The sequence below is a fragment of the Tachypleus tridentatus genome, chromosome 9 (assembly GCF_004210375.1).
Source record: "Tachypleus tridentatus isolate NWPU-2018 chromosome 9, ASM421037v1, whole genome shotgun sequence".
Classification (NCBI taxonomy): Eukaryota; Metazoa; Arthropoda; class Merostomata; order Xiphosura; family Limulidae; genus Tachypleus; species Tachypleus tridentatus.
Genome location: NC_134833.1, coordinates 94016526 through 94030532, shown reverse-complemented (window position 1 = coordinate 94030532; position 14007 = coordinate 94016526). Strand labels below are relative to the sequence as shown.

The 14007-nt window shown below is 31.1% G+C and overlaps 2 protein-coding genes and 1 long non-coding RNA gene across 4 annotated transcripts in view; 1 reads left to right on the top strand and 2 right to left on the bottom strand.

Moving 5' to 3' along the window:
* LOC143225788 (uncharacterized) overlaps nucleotides 1–14007 on the top strand; it is a 95430-nt gene that overhangs the window by 72905 nt on the left and 8518 nt on the right. The window contains exon 4 of the long non-coding RNA XR_013014073.1: nucleotides 13665–13753. This is a non-coding gene — a long non-coding RNA (uncharacterized LOC143225788). The remainder of the gene's footprint in view (nucleotides 1–13664; nucleotides 13754–14007) is intronic.
* On the bottom strand, nucleotides 152–7038 carry LOC143227191 (uncharacterized). 2 transcript variants are annotated; one of them, XM_076458684.1, is made up of 2 exons: nucleotides 6564–7038; nucleotides 152–3138 (listed from the first exon to the last, which is right to left on the bottom strand). In XM_076458684.1, the coding sequence occupies exon 2, from the start codon at nucleotides 3110–3112 to the stop codon at nucleotides 2471–2473; it is 642 nt and encodes a 213-aa protein (XP_076314799.1). In that variant the 5' UTR covers nucleotides 3113–3138; nucleotides 6564–7038; the 3' UTR covers nucleotides 152–2470. The 2 variants fall into 2 exon arrangements, with proteins under 2 accessions (XP_076314799.1, XP_076314800.1); XM_076458685.1 differs by lacking the exon at nucleotides 6564–7038 and adding an exon at nucleotides 3359–3529.
* LOC143225787 (uncharacterized) overlaps nucleotides 7475–14007 on the bottom strand; it is a 45174-nt gene continuing 38641 nt past the window's right edge. Inside the window, exons 6-8 of the mRNA XM_076455781.1 lie at nucleotides 13629–13744; nucleotides 12867–12948; nucleotides 7475–12235 (exon numbers count right to left, since the gene is read on the bottom strand). Coding sequence (XP_076311896.1) covers nucleotides 12901–12948; nucleotides 13629–13744 — 164 coding nt within the window. The 3' untranslated portion in view covers nucleotides 7475–12235; nucleotides 12867–12900. The remainder of the gene's footprint in view (nucleotides 12236–12866; nucleotides 12949–13628; nucleotides 13745–14007) is intronic.

Sequence of the window (14007 nt, the reverse complement as noted above, 5' to 3'; positions counted from 1 at the left end):
TCAAACAGTAAAAAATTAGTAAAATTGTAATTTAGATCCAGAAGTTAAATAAATGCCGATATGTATCCAATTTTTGATATCCCAACGATACTGATACACATAGTTTCATTATTTTTTCATAAAAATACATTTTAATATGCAGACAGTAACACATTTTACAATAATGGTTAATATAAATAATGATCTATATACAAAAGTATTACAAACCTACAAATAACGTTAATTTTTCTATCAGGTCTGGAATTTACTAGATGTCTTATCGCAAGTTCACGATGATAAAGATACAATTTACCTAACTGAGAGCTAGTTAGCTCTGAATACTTCTTTCTTCGTCAGTCACACGTCTGTGAAGTTCTGTAATGTTTGTGAATCCGATGAAGTTGAATGCTATATGTTTGAAATCTATATACGTTCCTGATCAAATCTCTATAGTTTCCCGATAAATAAGCGTTAATAACATTTAAAGCTTCCGAGGTATATAGTATATAGTGTAGTAACTTTGTTATTTGGAGAGTTTTTAAAATGTCAGCCTGCATAAAAGCATGGACAATACACTAATATTTACGCACACACATACATATTTTTGATTCTTAAACTTGAGAATCTTCTACAATTCTAGCGAATAAGCGAAAATTTATCAATAGAGATTTAATAGTATAAGTTATGTACATTCCTTAATATAAATTTAATATTGATATTAAAATAAATATATATTTATAAATTCATCACATCTGTAATACTATTTAATAACAGACTATAAATAATTGATGTTTGGACCTTACTACTTATCAAATATTTTTTAACAAAAATGCTATTTCTGGAAATTGAATCCAAGCCCAACGCCTAGATGAATTAACAATAAAAACCAATATTGACGGACCGGCATGGCCAGTTGGGTTAAGGCGTTCGACCCATAATTTGAGGGTCGCAGGTTAGAATCTCCGTCACACCAAACATGCTCGCCCTTTCAGCCGTGGAGTCGTTAAAATGTTACGGTCAATCCCACTATTTGTTGGTAAAAGAGTAGCCCAAGAGTTGTCGGTGGGTGGTGATGACTAGCTGCCTTCCCTCTAGTCTTACACTAAATTAGGGATGGCTAACGCATATAGCCCTCGTGTAACTTTGCCCAAAATTCAGAAAACAAACAAACCGATATTGATTTTGAAATTTAAATAGAAGTCACTAAACGTTGCAATAATTTTATTTTTATATTAAAAGCAATCTACTCTCCAGCAACACATTTTAGCCTTTTAACATAGAATAAAATTTTGCATCTTCATTCTCATGGTAAGAGAGAATAATATTTTCTCTGCAATCATTTGTGGCGCTATTTTACCTAGGGTTTACCTCCAATATTTTTTATACTACGTGATAGTATCAACAATTTGCTGATGCAAAGCTTATAACCAAAAAATGCTCATTTGTTAATTTAGGACACTGAAATGGAAGCTAAATCTGTTACCCTAAGATAAATAAGCTTGAAAATTTAAAATGATTGTAGCAATTAACTGACATTCAAAGAGAAGAATGGCTTCGTAGACGATTTTACAAATACGTACCAAATAAAAGTTCGGACATGATATATTTTTGTTTTCAACTTTCTGATAGAAAAAAAACGCAACTCTTGAGTTAAGCCAAGAAAGCTTTGTATTTCAACTTTGTACAAAGATCATAGGTACCTTGACTCATTTCCTGAGGAAACCCCCAAGTCCGTGGCAAATTCGAAGGTCCCAAATTGGATATGTGGGCCTACCAAGCTTTGAAGAGATTTATAGGCAACGAGAGATGTATTATATGAAAACGGTAAACATATGGACACAACAGACCACCACAGCAACCAGTGTAAGCCAGTGTGGTGAGCTCAAGGAACGTGATTCCACGTCTCAAGGTGTAAATGTCCCTCTTAAGGGTAACAAATATCTTTGTTCTTTCTACTTACCTATTAGCGTAGTGACATTTAGTAACAATGTTACATAAAAAACAATCTGTTTTCTGTTAACACTTGTTTCATATTTTTGACAAAGACACGATTATTGAGATGAAACCGTAAAATATTTGTTTAATTACACTGTGTAACAGAAATTTTGTTCCTGGATAGTATGTGTTATTTCTTAATTATTTATGTTGTAAAAGTACAGAAAATGGCCATTATTCCCTTCAAACTTTGCTTTTGTGATTTGCATAATGAAATTTAGAAATTAACCTATTTTCTATGCAAAAACGGGCAAATTTTCACATTTTCATTTACATAGGTTCTGAATAAAACAACATATGAATCAAGATTTACTTGTATTTATACTACAGTTATACAAAAATGTTTAGAAGTGAGCAGTTTTTCGAGATTTCCGACTGTAACGTAAACTACTTTCATGTATCAGCCCCCAAACATAGTCTCCCATTATGTTTTTGTTATACGCTTCTTGGAAGCGACGTTTAAACTCTAGTATATCTTGGTGGAAGCGTTCGCCTTCTACTTTGAGGTGCACCGAATGAGCCAGGGGAATAAACGGATACTTTTTCCCGTTATGGAGTAGCACAGCTTTGAGGCTACTGGATGTGCTATCAATGAAGAGGTGCCACTCGTTCGGGTTACAGGCAATTCCAAATGCCTCGCCAGACTGGATACATTGTGCAGAAGCAAAGCCCATCTGACGAGTGAAGAAACGTGAAAAATGTCGTGACACTTCCTCTGACTTGTGACTTGCACACTTTCATCTAACAAATCCCACTCCTTGAGCCTAGATGTCAAAAGCTCGGCATTCAACTTTATTACACCAATATTTCTGATCAAGTCATTGAGATCTCTTTGGTTAGGGTAGTATGAGTTTCTCTCATCAGCTGCACCTCTGAAATTGTAATCTGGATCTTCAACGTCTACCTCCTCTTCTGATTTCCTGCTCTCTTCTGTGGATGGCTGCTTTCTCTCTGGCGGAGTGGGTACATGGAGCTCAGGGCAGTGTGGCACTGGGGCGATGGATGATGGAAGGTCCGGATACATGATAGCAGATGGATTCTTGCCAGCCCAACATTTTGAAGGGTCCATCATGAAGAAGTAGCAATTGTTTGATTGTTCTGTGGGTTCACGCCAAATTCTTAGAATATCGAACTTCATGGCTCTCTTTTCTCCTCTGTACCATCCTGCAAAATAGCAAAATAAAATTGTTATAATGAAGAATAAATTTATTTCATTCACAACTAATGTGTAAGAGGTTCATGCAAAATATTTTATATGCGATGTTTTATCTATACTATTAGAAATTGAAAAATAGTTAATTAAAATATATTTAATTTTAAAAGGTCTAAAATTTATATAATATAAAATCCTACTATTTAAGCAAGCAAAAAGTGTCCGTCCTACCTTCTAGAGTTTTTTGCAGTGCTCACAGGTAAAATGAGGTGCCCAGTGTTTGTCTTTATCCCCGACAGGCATGCCAAAATATGCCTTGTGGGCTTCACACATCTTAGCAGATGCTGTCACAGAGTACTTTTTCACTCTTGTCTTGATACATTGACCATATACATAGCATAATGAGTCTGGAGAATGCTTGCAGTTTTTTATGCCATCTCTGATAAAATCAGATAGGTCTATGTGTTCACTTGGGCAGCTAGAACTAAACTGAAGTGGTGAGTGGTGAGGCCCTATATATATATATATATATATATATTACTATGAAAAGTTATAGAAATTTTTAAAAGGTTCTTGAAAATTCTCATAAGTTCTACAACATTCTAAAAAGTTCTTGAAAGTTCGAGAAAATTCTGTATCAGCTACTCAGCACTGAATCTACCTGGAATGTTCTGGAAAATTAGTATATTTGAAATTTTCATTACCCAGGTCACAAAAGTAGAATTTGAAGAAGAAAATAGTTTTTTTTTCATTTACTTCAGGCATAGAAAAGTGGGAAATAACACTCTCTGCTTAGGAACAAGAAAATTGTTTGTTTGTTTGTTTTGAATTTCGCACAAAGCAACTCGAGGGCTATCTGTGCTAGCTGTCCCTAATTTAGCAGTGTAAGACTAGAGGAAGGCAGCTAGTCATCACTCCCCACCGTCAACTCTTGGGCTACTCTTTTACCAACGAACAGTGGGATTGACCGTCACTTGACCACGGCTGAAAGGGCGAGCATGTTTGGCGCGACGGGGATGCGAACCCGCGCCCCTTAGATTATGAGTCGTACGTCTTAACACGCTTGGCCATACCGGGCCGGAACAAGAAAAAGTAAACATTTTGTAACATAGTCTTATGATTTAAAAAGAAATAGAAGTTTGAAATCAACACTTCCGTATTTCCTTATCTCAAACAGAAATCTCACAAGTGGAAATTTTTATCATCATAATATCAATAGTTATGTATATGTATATATTATAGCTATGCGAAAACATCTGGTGTCGTTACCCGTGGTGAGCACAGCGCACATTGCCCATTGTGTTCCGCTCCGCATAATTACTAACAAATTAAAATAAACAAAACCCTTATAACTGACTATTCAATAAGCATACTTCATCTGCATCATAAATACAGTTTCACAAGAAATCAAGTTAGTATAAGCTTCAGAACTTTAAGAATTATGAAGTATTTCAAAAGTTCTCTATTTTTAAATAATAAATAAAAATAGCTTCTCGTATAAAAAATAATGTGTTTGGTTTCTGTTTATTTTACTTTCTTAACGAATTATTCTACATCATAATAAATATTTTAAGGTGAATCAAAGTAAATAGTGCAATTAATGTATTTTTTTTTACTTTGTATCATCTTCTTATTTCATTTTTGGTAGCATGTAAAAAATTTGTTTCGTCTTCTTTAATTATATTTTTAACCATATGTAACTCATTCTTCATAAAAGTAATCATATTGGTCATTAATTAATATCAACTTCTGATATGTCACAAATTATTCTACAGTGATTTAAAAGAAAATGCCTGGCATGGTCTGGTGGTCAGGGCTATCAACTAGAGGGTTTGAGTCCCGTCACCTAATATGCTCATCCTTTCAGCTGTAAGGAACGTGATAATATGACGGTCAACCCCACTATTCCTTGGTAGATAGTAGTCAAAGAGATAACGGTGGATGGTGTTAGCTAGCTGTCTTCCTTCTAATTTATCAGTGCAACATGAGGGACGATTAGTGCAGCCAGCCCACGAGTACCTTTGCCCAAAATCCAACGAAACTAACAATGTGATTTATGCAACACTTTTAACCAGTTCAGTACTTGGGAGGGTGAATCACTGGCATAATCCTTTACATTATGTTGCAATAAACTAGCATATGTTTTTATATGTGTTGAACTGTTCTCAAAGTGCAGAACTCTGTAATACTGAGTATCAGTGATGTAATACACAACATGTCGTATAAACATCCATATTCATCAGCAGTCTTAATTCACAATACAAGAGAAAGGAAGAGATTACACGAACTTGACCTTCCCTTGTCTTTAAAAACCTAAATTCTTATAGGAAGTGAGATGATGCGAAATTCTATATTGATAAAAATTTGTTAATATCCAATAGATGGCGCTACAACTAGAAAATGAGGAAACTTTAGAAGACAAGTGACAGTCATGTAATATACCTTCTTGATAAAATTCTACAATTTTTTTGCAAAACATTTTATAATTATTCTTTTAATTACATTCAAATTTGCCTCGAGAGTTAGATCTCTTCTACGAAATACTGACATAGCTATAAAATTAGAGCACTTAAAAAAATCAGTTGTACTTCATGTCTTTCTGAGAAAAACAATTTATAAAGATTTCATATTTCTTCAAGGACATAAATTTAACTTATGTTTTATTAACTTCTAACTTCATTTTTAATCAAACAATTTAATAAAATAATAGCATTAAATCAACAAAGATTCTGACATAACAAATGTAAGTAAAGAAATAAAACCAACTTACCGTAATCATTTTACTTATTGTGTCATTTAATCTGATAAAACCATGAAAAATAATGCAAATAATCTTCAAGCTTATTTTTGGATCTTGCTTGTATATGACTAGACTTAAAAAGTAAGATTATTATTAATTTTAACTTCAAGAAAGCTAAGCCTAAGTGTAAACTAGTAAGTCAAAATTAGTTTGCGAATGGTCTAATACGAAGTAGTTGACACAATTTCACTGACCACTGCCTTTGGCCTTTTTTTTTGTTTCTAGGTGGCAATTTAATTTATTATTTAAACATGCCCCATCTCTGAATTAAAATATAAGCAATCTCTTGAATATTAATATTGGATTTTTTTTACCAACTTCTTACAAAAATTCACTGCACGCTCCCTCATGAAATCGATAAACTATTTTGTAATGATAATAAGAATAAACTCTTCATTACATGTAAAATGTTTGAATGGAACAGAATCAAAGCTAAAACATTTGTAGCGAGAAAAATACATAATTCATAGCTGAGTGTGATATCCAGTTCGTAGTAGTTAAGATGGTGAAATGTGTATTTCAATTCCGTTAAGAAAGTAGAAACTTTTGTTGCTATTTTACTTACTGTAAGAAATATTTATTACATAAAAAAAGAAAAAATATTCGAAAAAACAAAAGAATAGCAAAGAAACTTACCCGTTACAACCGTTCAAAGAATTGTTGTATCATTTGTTTCATGCGCATGAGGCTGTACAACTAATTCAATGTATTTGGATATGTTACTACCCTGAAAATACAAGAAACCCTATTTCGCTCCCAAACTAAATCTTTTACTGAACTATTGTTTTGAACATCGTTTTAGGTTTCATTATCGTTTCATTGGAAGATTTATTTGCTGGAGACGACAGTACGAACTTCCTAATTTGTTTCAAATCTTGGAAATCAAAGATATGCAAACTCAAATGCAATTCACTTTGGTGTGACCAGATCTGAAGCTTAAAATTTATGGCCACTCTTTTAAAAGGCTGGTTAATCTGTACACTAATCAGTTCGAACAAAACAATAGAAAATCAACTCTGCTGTCTTCATAGTGTGGCTTTTAGATATAGTCAGTCCACAAATTTCAAAACATTAGCTGGAACGCATTTAGCACGCGAAACTTGCTGATAGCTTGTCTTGTGAAACCTTTTAATGAAGTACTGTATAACTGTTAACAAATTGTGTGGTATGTGAAACCTCTACCGCAGATATGGATTGTTTGTCTTGTGAAACCCGTTGACGAGAAATCATAAAGATAACAATTTTTGTCCCTTTGTTTACCTGGTGTTTTATGATTATAGTGAAAAAATATTTTTATATTTCTTGTTATTAAGCATTCTTGAGAAGGAAATATTAAACGTGTTCAATATCATAATTTATTTTTATATTAAACTGAAGAAGATGAAATGTTTAACTTGAAACCAATCTTGGAATTATTAAAAAGATTACTTATCTCAATTTCATTGAATTTTTGTTTTATTTCAGAAGCACAAACTATTTTGTAAAAAAAGCAGACATCTTGGGTTGTTAGGCCCTTTGTTAATAATGTTTAGACAAACGTTTCCCAATAACATTTTTATTCATTTATTTTTATACAGAATTATTTTCTACATATGAAGGTTAAAGTTTCATTCTGCTGATACTTTGAAAGCTGATGTAGTTTAACACTGAGCAAAATAAATTTTATTTCTAATATGCTGAAATATCATAACTTGAAGTGCAGTATATTTTCATACCAAATTACTTCTAAATCTTAGATTATAACATACTCGAAATATTATAACTTGAGGTACAGTATATTGTCATACAAAACTACTTCTAAATCTTAGGTTACTTCTTTAAAAAGTATGTTTCAAATATGACACTAAGCCATATATACATTTACCACTCTAGAAGAAACTAAACATTTTACTAATTCATTAATGAATCACATTGATAAAACATAGAACAAAAACTTGGTGGCTAAGAATGTGATTAGAAACTAACTCATTATATTTGTAGTACACATTGTGGTGTTTTTTTCACACCTATACCTATTACGAAATACTAAAGTTATATGAGTTTTGTATTTCGGTATCGTGATGTTAAGGATTTCTTATCTAATACTGCTGTAGTGAAACATTCCAGTAATGATTCAGTTAGTATATCAGGATCATAAACTTAGTGCACTCCTAGAGAGCTCAAAGTCAACTTTATCTCATACATAATAGTTTATAATTTTATAAATGACGTTCGTTCGTATTTATCTTGAAATATTCCTCTATAGGACTAAAGTGTTATGACAGTTTTTTTTTGCATTGGGGAAAACAGTAAGTCATTCTAGACAAGAAAGGGGGCATATCGTCACTGATATCCCATGATCTTTTCCGTTTTTACAGAGGAAATACTTAACGATGTTGTATGAAACTTAGACCAGACTAACGAGATAATATTTTGTTTTGAATTAAAAGTACATATCATTTGATAGTTTCTCGACAATTTGTATGTGATGGAATTTTCTAAATTTTGTTGTGAGACAAAGTTTCAACTGAAATAAAAAGCATTAATATACTTTCTTTTTCTTAAAATTACAAATAGTTTTGTTGATTAGAAGTTTAAATTTATATATTCATTCACTTTCACTTATACAAAATGTTTTTGCTGACAATATTTTTCATCGAAATGAGTTTATATCTAACAACTACACACTACTTTCAATAAATCAGGATTTAAGACACTAGAATATTACTCTGTTGCCTATCGTACTCATTCAACTTAATGAGACTTAGCTGATGTCTTGACATAAAAGAAAATTAATATGATTTTCAAACAAGTATCATTTAACAATAAAGTATCTTCACTTTGTCAAGAAATCATAAATTACTCTCACACCACTTTATTCACTTTCCATTGACATATACAGCTTATAATATGCTTATAGTACCCGCACTAAAACGTTGTACTAATAAAATTCAGAAAAAGAGTAGAAGTATGCTATGCGTGGGTTAAAATCTCAAGAACGATGGGTATTGATCAGTTATGGTTTCTTGACAAATACGAACTTTGTTTCAGAAAAGGATATAAGATTTCAAAAAATTCATATGTTACTTAAGGGCGAGACTCTTTGGAGTTTTGAAGAAATGTAAATTTAGCATTTCTCCTTTTTATTTGAGAATTATATTAAATACATTTTGCAAATGTACAGATGTCAATTCTACAATAACTATTTTTGATTAAAAATCGAGCTAGACTTTTTTTTTAAGTTTGGAATTTCATATGCGAGTGAGAAAAGTACTCGTGAGTTATTATAAGAGTAAAGACTGGTTCCTTCGTCACTCTATATTTTGTGAGAAACACATTTATTCTTTCATAAATTCATGTACCCACTGACACTAATATTTATATCTTTTCACGACATTAAATTGTTTTATGCTATTTTATCAATGAAACATACATCATAAACACTATTTGAGTGAAGATTCAACACCAAAACTTCAAGATATTTTATGCAAATTTATTATTGCTGTTGTTAACTATAATATAAAAATCTTCGGAATAGTAACACGCTCATAATGCAATTGAAATTATCTAAAATAAATTAGTGCTGTTTCTTATATTCATGATAAATAAGTGAACAGTAAAGGATACTCAGAATACATTGATTGTTTTGGCTAGTTATCTTTAAAGATATGAGCAACTTACAGCTGTATCTTGTTATATGTCATGTTTCTGGAAGGTAAATATTACCAAAGTAAAGACATTTAAGGAGAACGAGTTGTAAATTAATGAAGCTGCTTCTAGCTAGAAAGTGGAGATTGAATACTACATATAAACGGTGATCTAAAATTAATAGAACTTGAACATGTGCACGAAAATAAACGTATTTTCTGATCATATAGCACATTGTAAAAAAAAAATAATAGTGGAGAAAGTCAGTTCAAAGTAAATTGTTCATTGTTAGAACTGCTGTTGCTACTTTCTCTAAACAGATGGAATAAAACAACGTTACAGTAAGAACAGATTATTACATTTGGAACAACCTGTATAATGATATATATGAGCTTCAAATTTAATTTTACACAAACAAAGAATAATACATCATAAACTCACTGTTTTCTAACATGTCAGTAGTTTTATTTACAACAACACAAAGTTTGCAATATTATTAACGGATGAGATCATTCATAAGAGGAACAACTATACAAGAACAATATTTAATGACACATATAAGCCAAAGAAATAGATATAAGTATCGACACGTTTTTTGTGGTGTAACGTCTTCTTGGGTCACCCATCTATAAATTTTTCCCAAACACTTTCTTTTTATTACTACTATTTCTTATTTTCATCAAGTTTTAATGAAGAAAGTAATTATATTACCACAAATAACAATAAATATATACAGATATTTTTATTCCTAAGGAAAGGTTAACTCTCACACCAGTGAATGACTGTTAGAACAAGTGAAGAACCAAATATTTGACTACATAAAGCAGGCTTTTTCTTATCACTTGTCATTCACAAATGTTTTATGACGATTGGCTATCACACAAAAACAAGTATAAGAAAGACTTTTCTACCCTTACATGAATATTAAATATAAGCAGTTAATAGTAAAGATTCACCTTACGATTTGGTATCCAAAACGTGCACTAAATATTGAACAAGAAAAATTCAGGTTGCTTATTTGTACAAGTGCTTAAAAAATTTATCGTAAGACCCTCAAAAGATCTAATCCACTTTGTACATTTAACTTATGTTTATAAATGTATACAATATATACAGTTTATCTTCAACAGTTCATACATCAAACTGACTGATCTATAAACTAATATCTATTATTTAAAAATATTTGGGAAGTATCTTACAGACATTACTTACAAGTTACAGATGTAATGAAAATTATAAATTTTAAAATAAAGTAGAGAACCTGGTTTAAAAATGATGAAGACTTAGAACCACGATTACAGAATTATAAAATTTAATCCTTCGTTTTGTCTACAAATAAGTGTGTAAACAACAAAGTAACTGATACTTCTTATGAATTTGAGATCGTCTGTTCTCGAATTAATTCTGTTTTAAATCGAGATTTTAATTTTTAAATGTTTAAGACAACTACCAGTTTTATATACTTTACATAAAATATTTGTTGTTCATTTGAATACTTTTGAGGCTCGTTTGACATGATAACTTGCAGTTTTAAGAATTTTCTGGGTTTAGTGCCAATCACAGCAGCCCTGATATTAAAACGCCCCCCAGTGGCATAGCGGTGTTTTTGCGGACTTACAACACGAGAAACTGGGTTTGATACTTTTGGTAAAAAAAAAGTACAAATAGTCCATGATGTAGCTTTGTGCTTAACTTCAAAAAAACAATAAAACAATTGGAAAAAACACCAGATCGGCACTGGATGTGGCAGATGTAGTATAATTGACGAATTTTAAAACTCACGCCTTTGATTTCACTTCTTAGAATAAGTAAGTTTCAATTACAGAAATATAGAACTCAATGAAAATGTTCTTAATTGTTTAACTTCTGTTGACCAGATTATAGTAATTATAATATAAATGGATATTAAAGATGGAAACATAAGACACAAAGATCAAATCTCTCAACTTTCCTCAATCGAAGTTATAATAAAAATAAACAAAAACATTGATGTTTAAGCTTTATAACGGACACGTGAAAGGACATCAAACCAATCTTATGAATAAATATGCTTTCTTATTATTGACTTTTTTATACAGATCTATATGAATCATTTAGAAACAATTAAATCATATTAAAAGTAAAGTTTTTGGAATTATAATTTATATGATATATTTAAGTTTAAAACTTTTTCGGTAATTCGAATTCTGGGACTAAACTTGGGTGTAAATAGTAATCAGTATTACTGTTCTTCACACCGTTTCAGTGTTACAAATAATGACTGTATTCCTTGACTGAAGACGATTAAAAAAAATCTGTTCACACAAAATTCAGTAAAACTGTTAAGATACTGACCTCAGAGTAGTTCTCTCGTCACTGATACGCTAGAAACTTAGCTGCAAAGTCTTATCGCTTACAAAACTTTTTCAGGTTGGATAGCTGCAAAGTTAATTGTGATCATGTCACTGAATACTGGGAGGTATGAGTACTGAGTTTTCAGGTAGTATACAAACATATCAACGACAAATGTAATGTTCTTGCATTACTGTCGTCCTATACAGTACATATAATTCGATGACTAGCTTTATCACGTCACGATGACAGCTTCAAGTTGAACATCGAATCACCAGAGGGCTTACCTCGTCTTCAGCACTGAGTCAAAATGTGTACGTTGCCAGAACTGTACTTTTGTTCCATAAAATCTAAAACAATATATATAAACCATGATTTTATATACCACACAGGCTGTTGTTCTTGAATTATCACAATATCTTATGCAAGTTATTTTTAAAATGATGTTCTAATCATCAAGTCACTGACGTGCAATGTTCACTCACTCCTTTTTCAAATCCAAAATTATATGTTAACAAACGTATTCATACTTTTGGCACTGTTTTCAAAACCTAATTATATAACATTCATACTAGTTTAAAATTTCTGTACTGTTATTGTGTTATTTACATACCTATAATATTTGTAAATTAATTTCAAATAATAAACTTCTCAACAACGTTGAAAAATTATACGAGGATAGCGTCATCTGGTGATCTGAATAAAACTTGTAAGACAGTAATATATTCTATTTTTGAGAAACATTCTAAACAATTATCAACAAAACGTGTCAGATATTAACTATTTAAATATGTATATCAAATAACACACTCTGTTTTCAAAAGTTATATAAGTTTTTGTGCACACAAAAATAAGTAATCAGATATTTTTATAATAGTAAATAGCTAAGACAATAATACAGATAAACTAGTGAATTTTGTTACACCAGCTTTTTCAAGGTGTGAAACCTGCAAAGCACAAAATTTATCAAAGGCTACTTACGTAATTCTGGATATCGTGGAAATAATATTGATCGTCAAACATATAGCCTAAAACAAAGAGCTGACTGTGATTCCAAGCTGTCCTGAAAGAAATAATATAAAGACACGTAATGAGTATTAGGAAAGCAACAAACACTCATTAAATATGAGTAAAACAATAAACATTTATTAACTATCAGTGAAGCAATAAACACTTATTAACTATCGGTGAGACAATAAACACACATTAACTATCAGTAAAACAATAAACATTTATTCACTATCAGTGAAACAATAAACATTTGTTGACTATTAGTAAAACAACAAACTTATTAACTATCACTAAAACAATAAGCACACTACATATCAATAAAACGACAAACACAGTGCACGTCAGAAAGGCAAAAAACACTTACTACATATTAGAAAGTAATACACATCAAATATTATGAAAGCAAAAAAGATGCTTACCACACATATTTAAACCACACAAACAATTCCTCATAATGCACCACTACAATATAAAATTACAACTATCGAACTTATTGTTTTCTTTTAGAATTTTAGCACATGATGAAACGATTTAGACATTTTAATAACAGAGATAGTAAACAAAATTATCTTTACCCTCAAGATAATAATAATATTAAAACTTCTACTTCAGCAAACCTGTTGCCCTTGCGACTATGTCATACGGGCTGGAAGTATACGAAATGTTTGATATAAAATAACACACGTAAGTTAACAATTGATTACGATAGTTAATAAAACAGTTTTAGCTTACTTTTAGTTTCTGATATCCTATCATATCTTTTTTCAGGTGAAAAGCAAAGTGTTTCGGATCTGGCCAGCCATTTTGGATAAAAACTGGATAATCATTTGGATGGAGTTTCCTTTCACCTGTATTAAGTATGTAAAACGTAATATTAATTGTCAATTAACAAGAATCAGACCCGAAGTTCATTAAATTAAGCGATCAATGAATAGTTTTCAATTATACTCATGTAAATTAAATTATTAAAACATTTAGTCGCTTGTTTATACATTTCAAATTGGAAATACGTTAAGTAACAAAAGGTGTTACGAACGTTATTGTGTTAAAACATCATGTTTGTAGTCCTATAAAGGCTTCAGCTTTAACCAGCAAAGTGTATTGGTTTGTT

Bases quoted from the DNA above. Each gene is read 5' to 3' on its own strand.
- LOC143227191 (XM_076458684.1), bottom strand. From the start codon at position 3,112: ATGAAGTTCGATATTCTAAGAATTTGGCGTGAACCCACAGAACAATCA.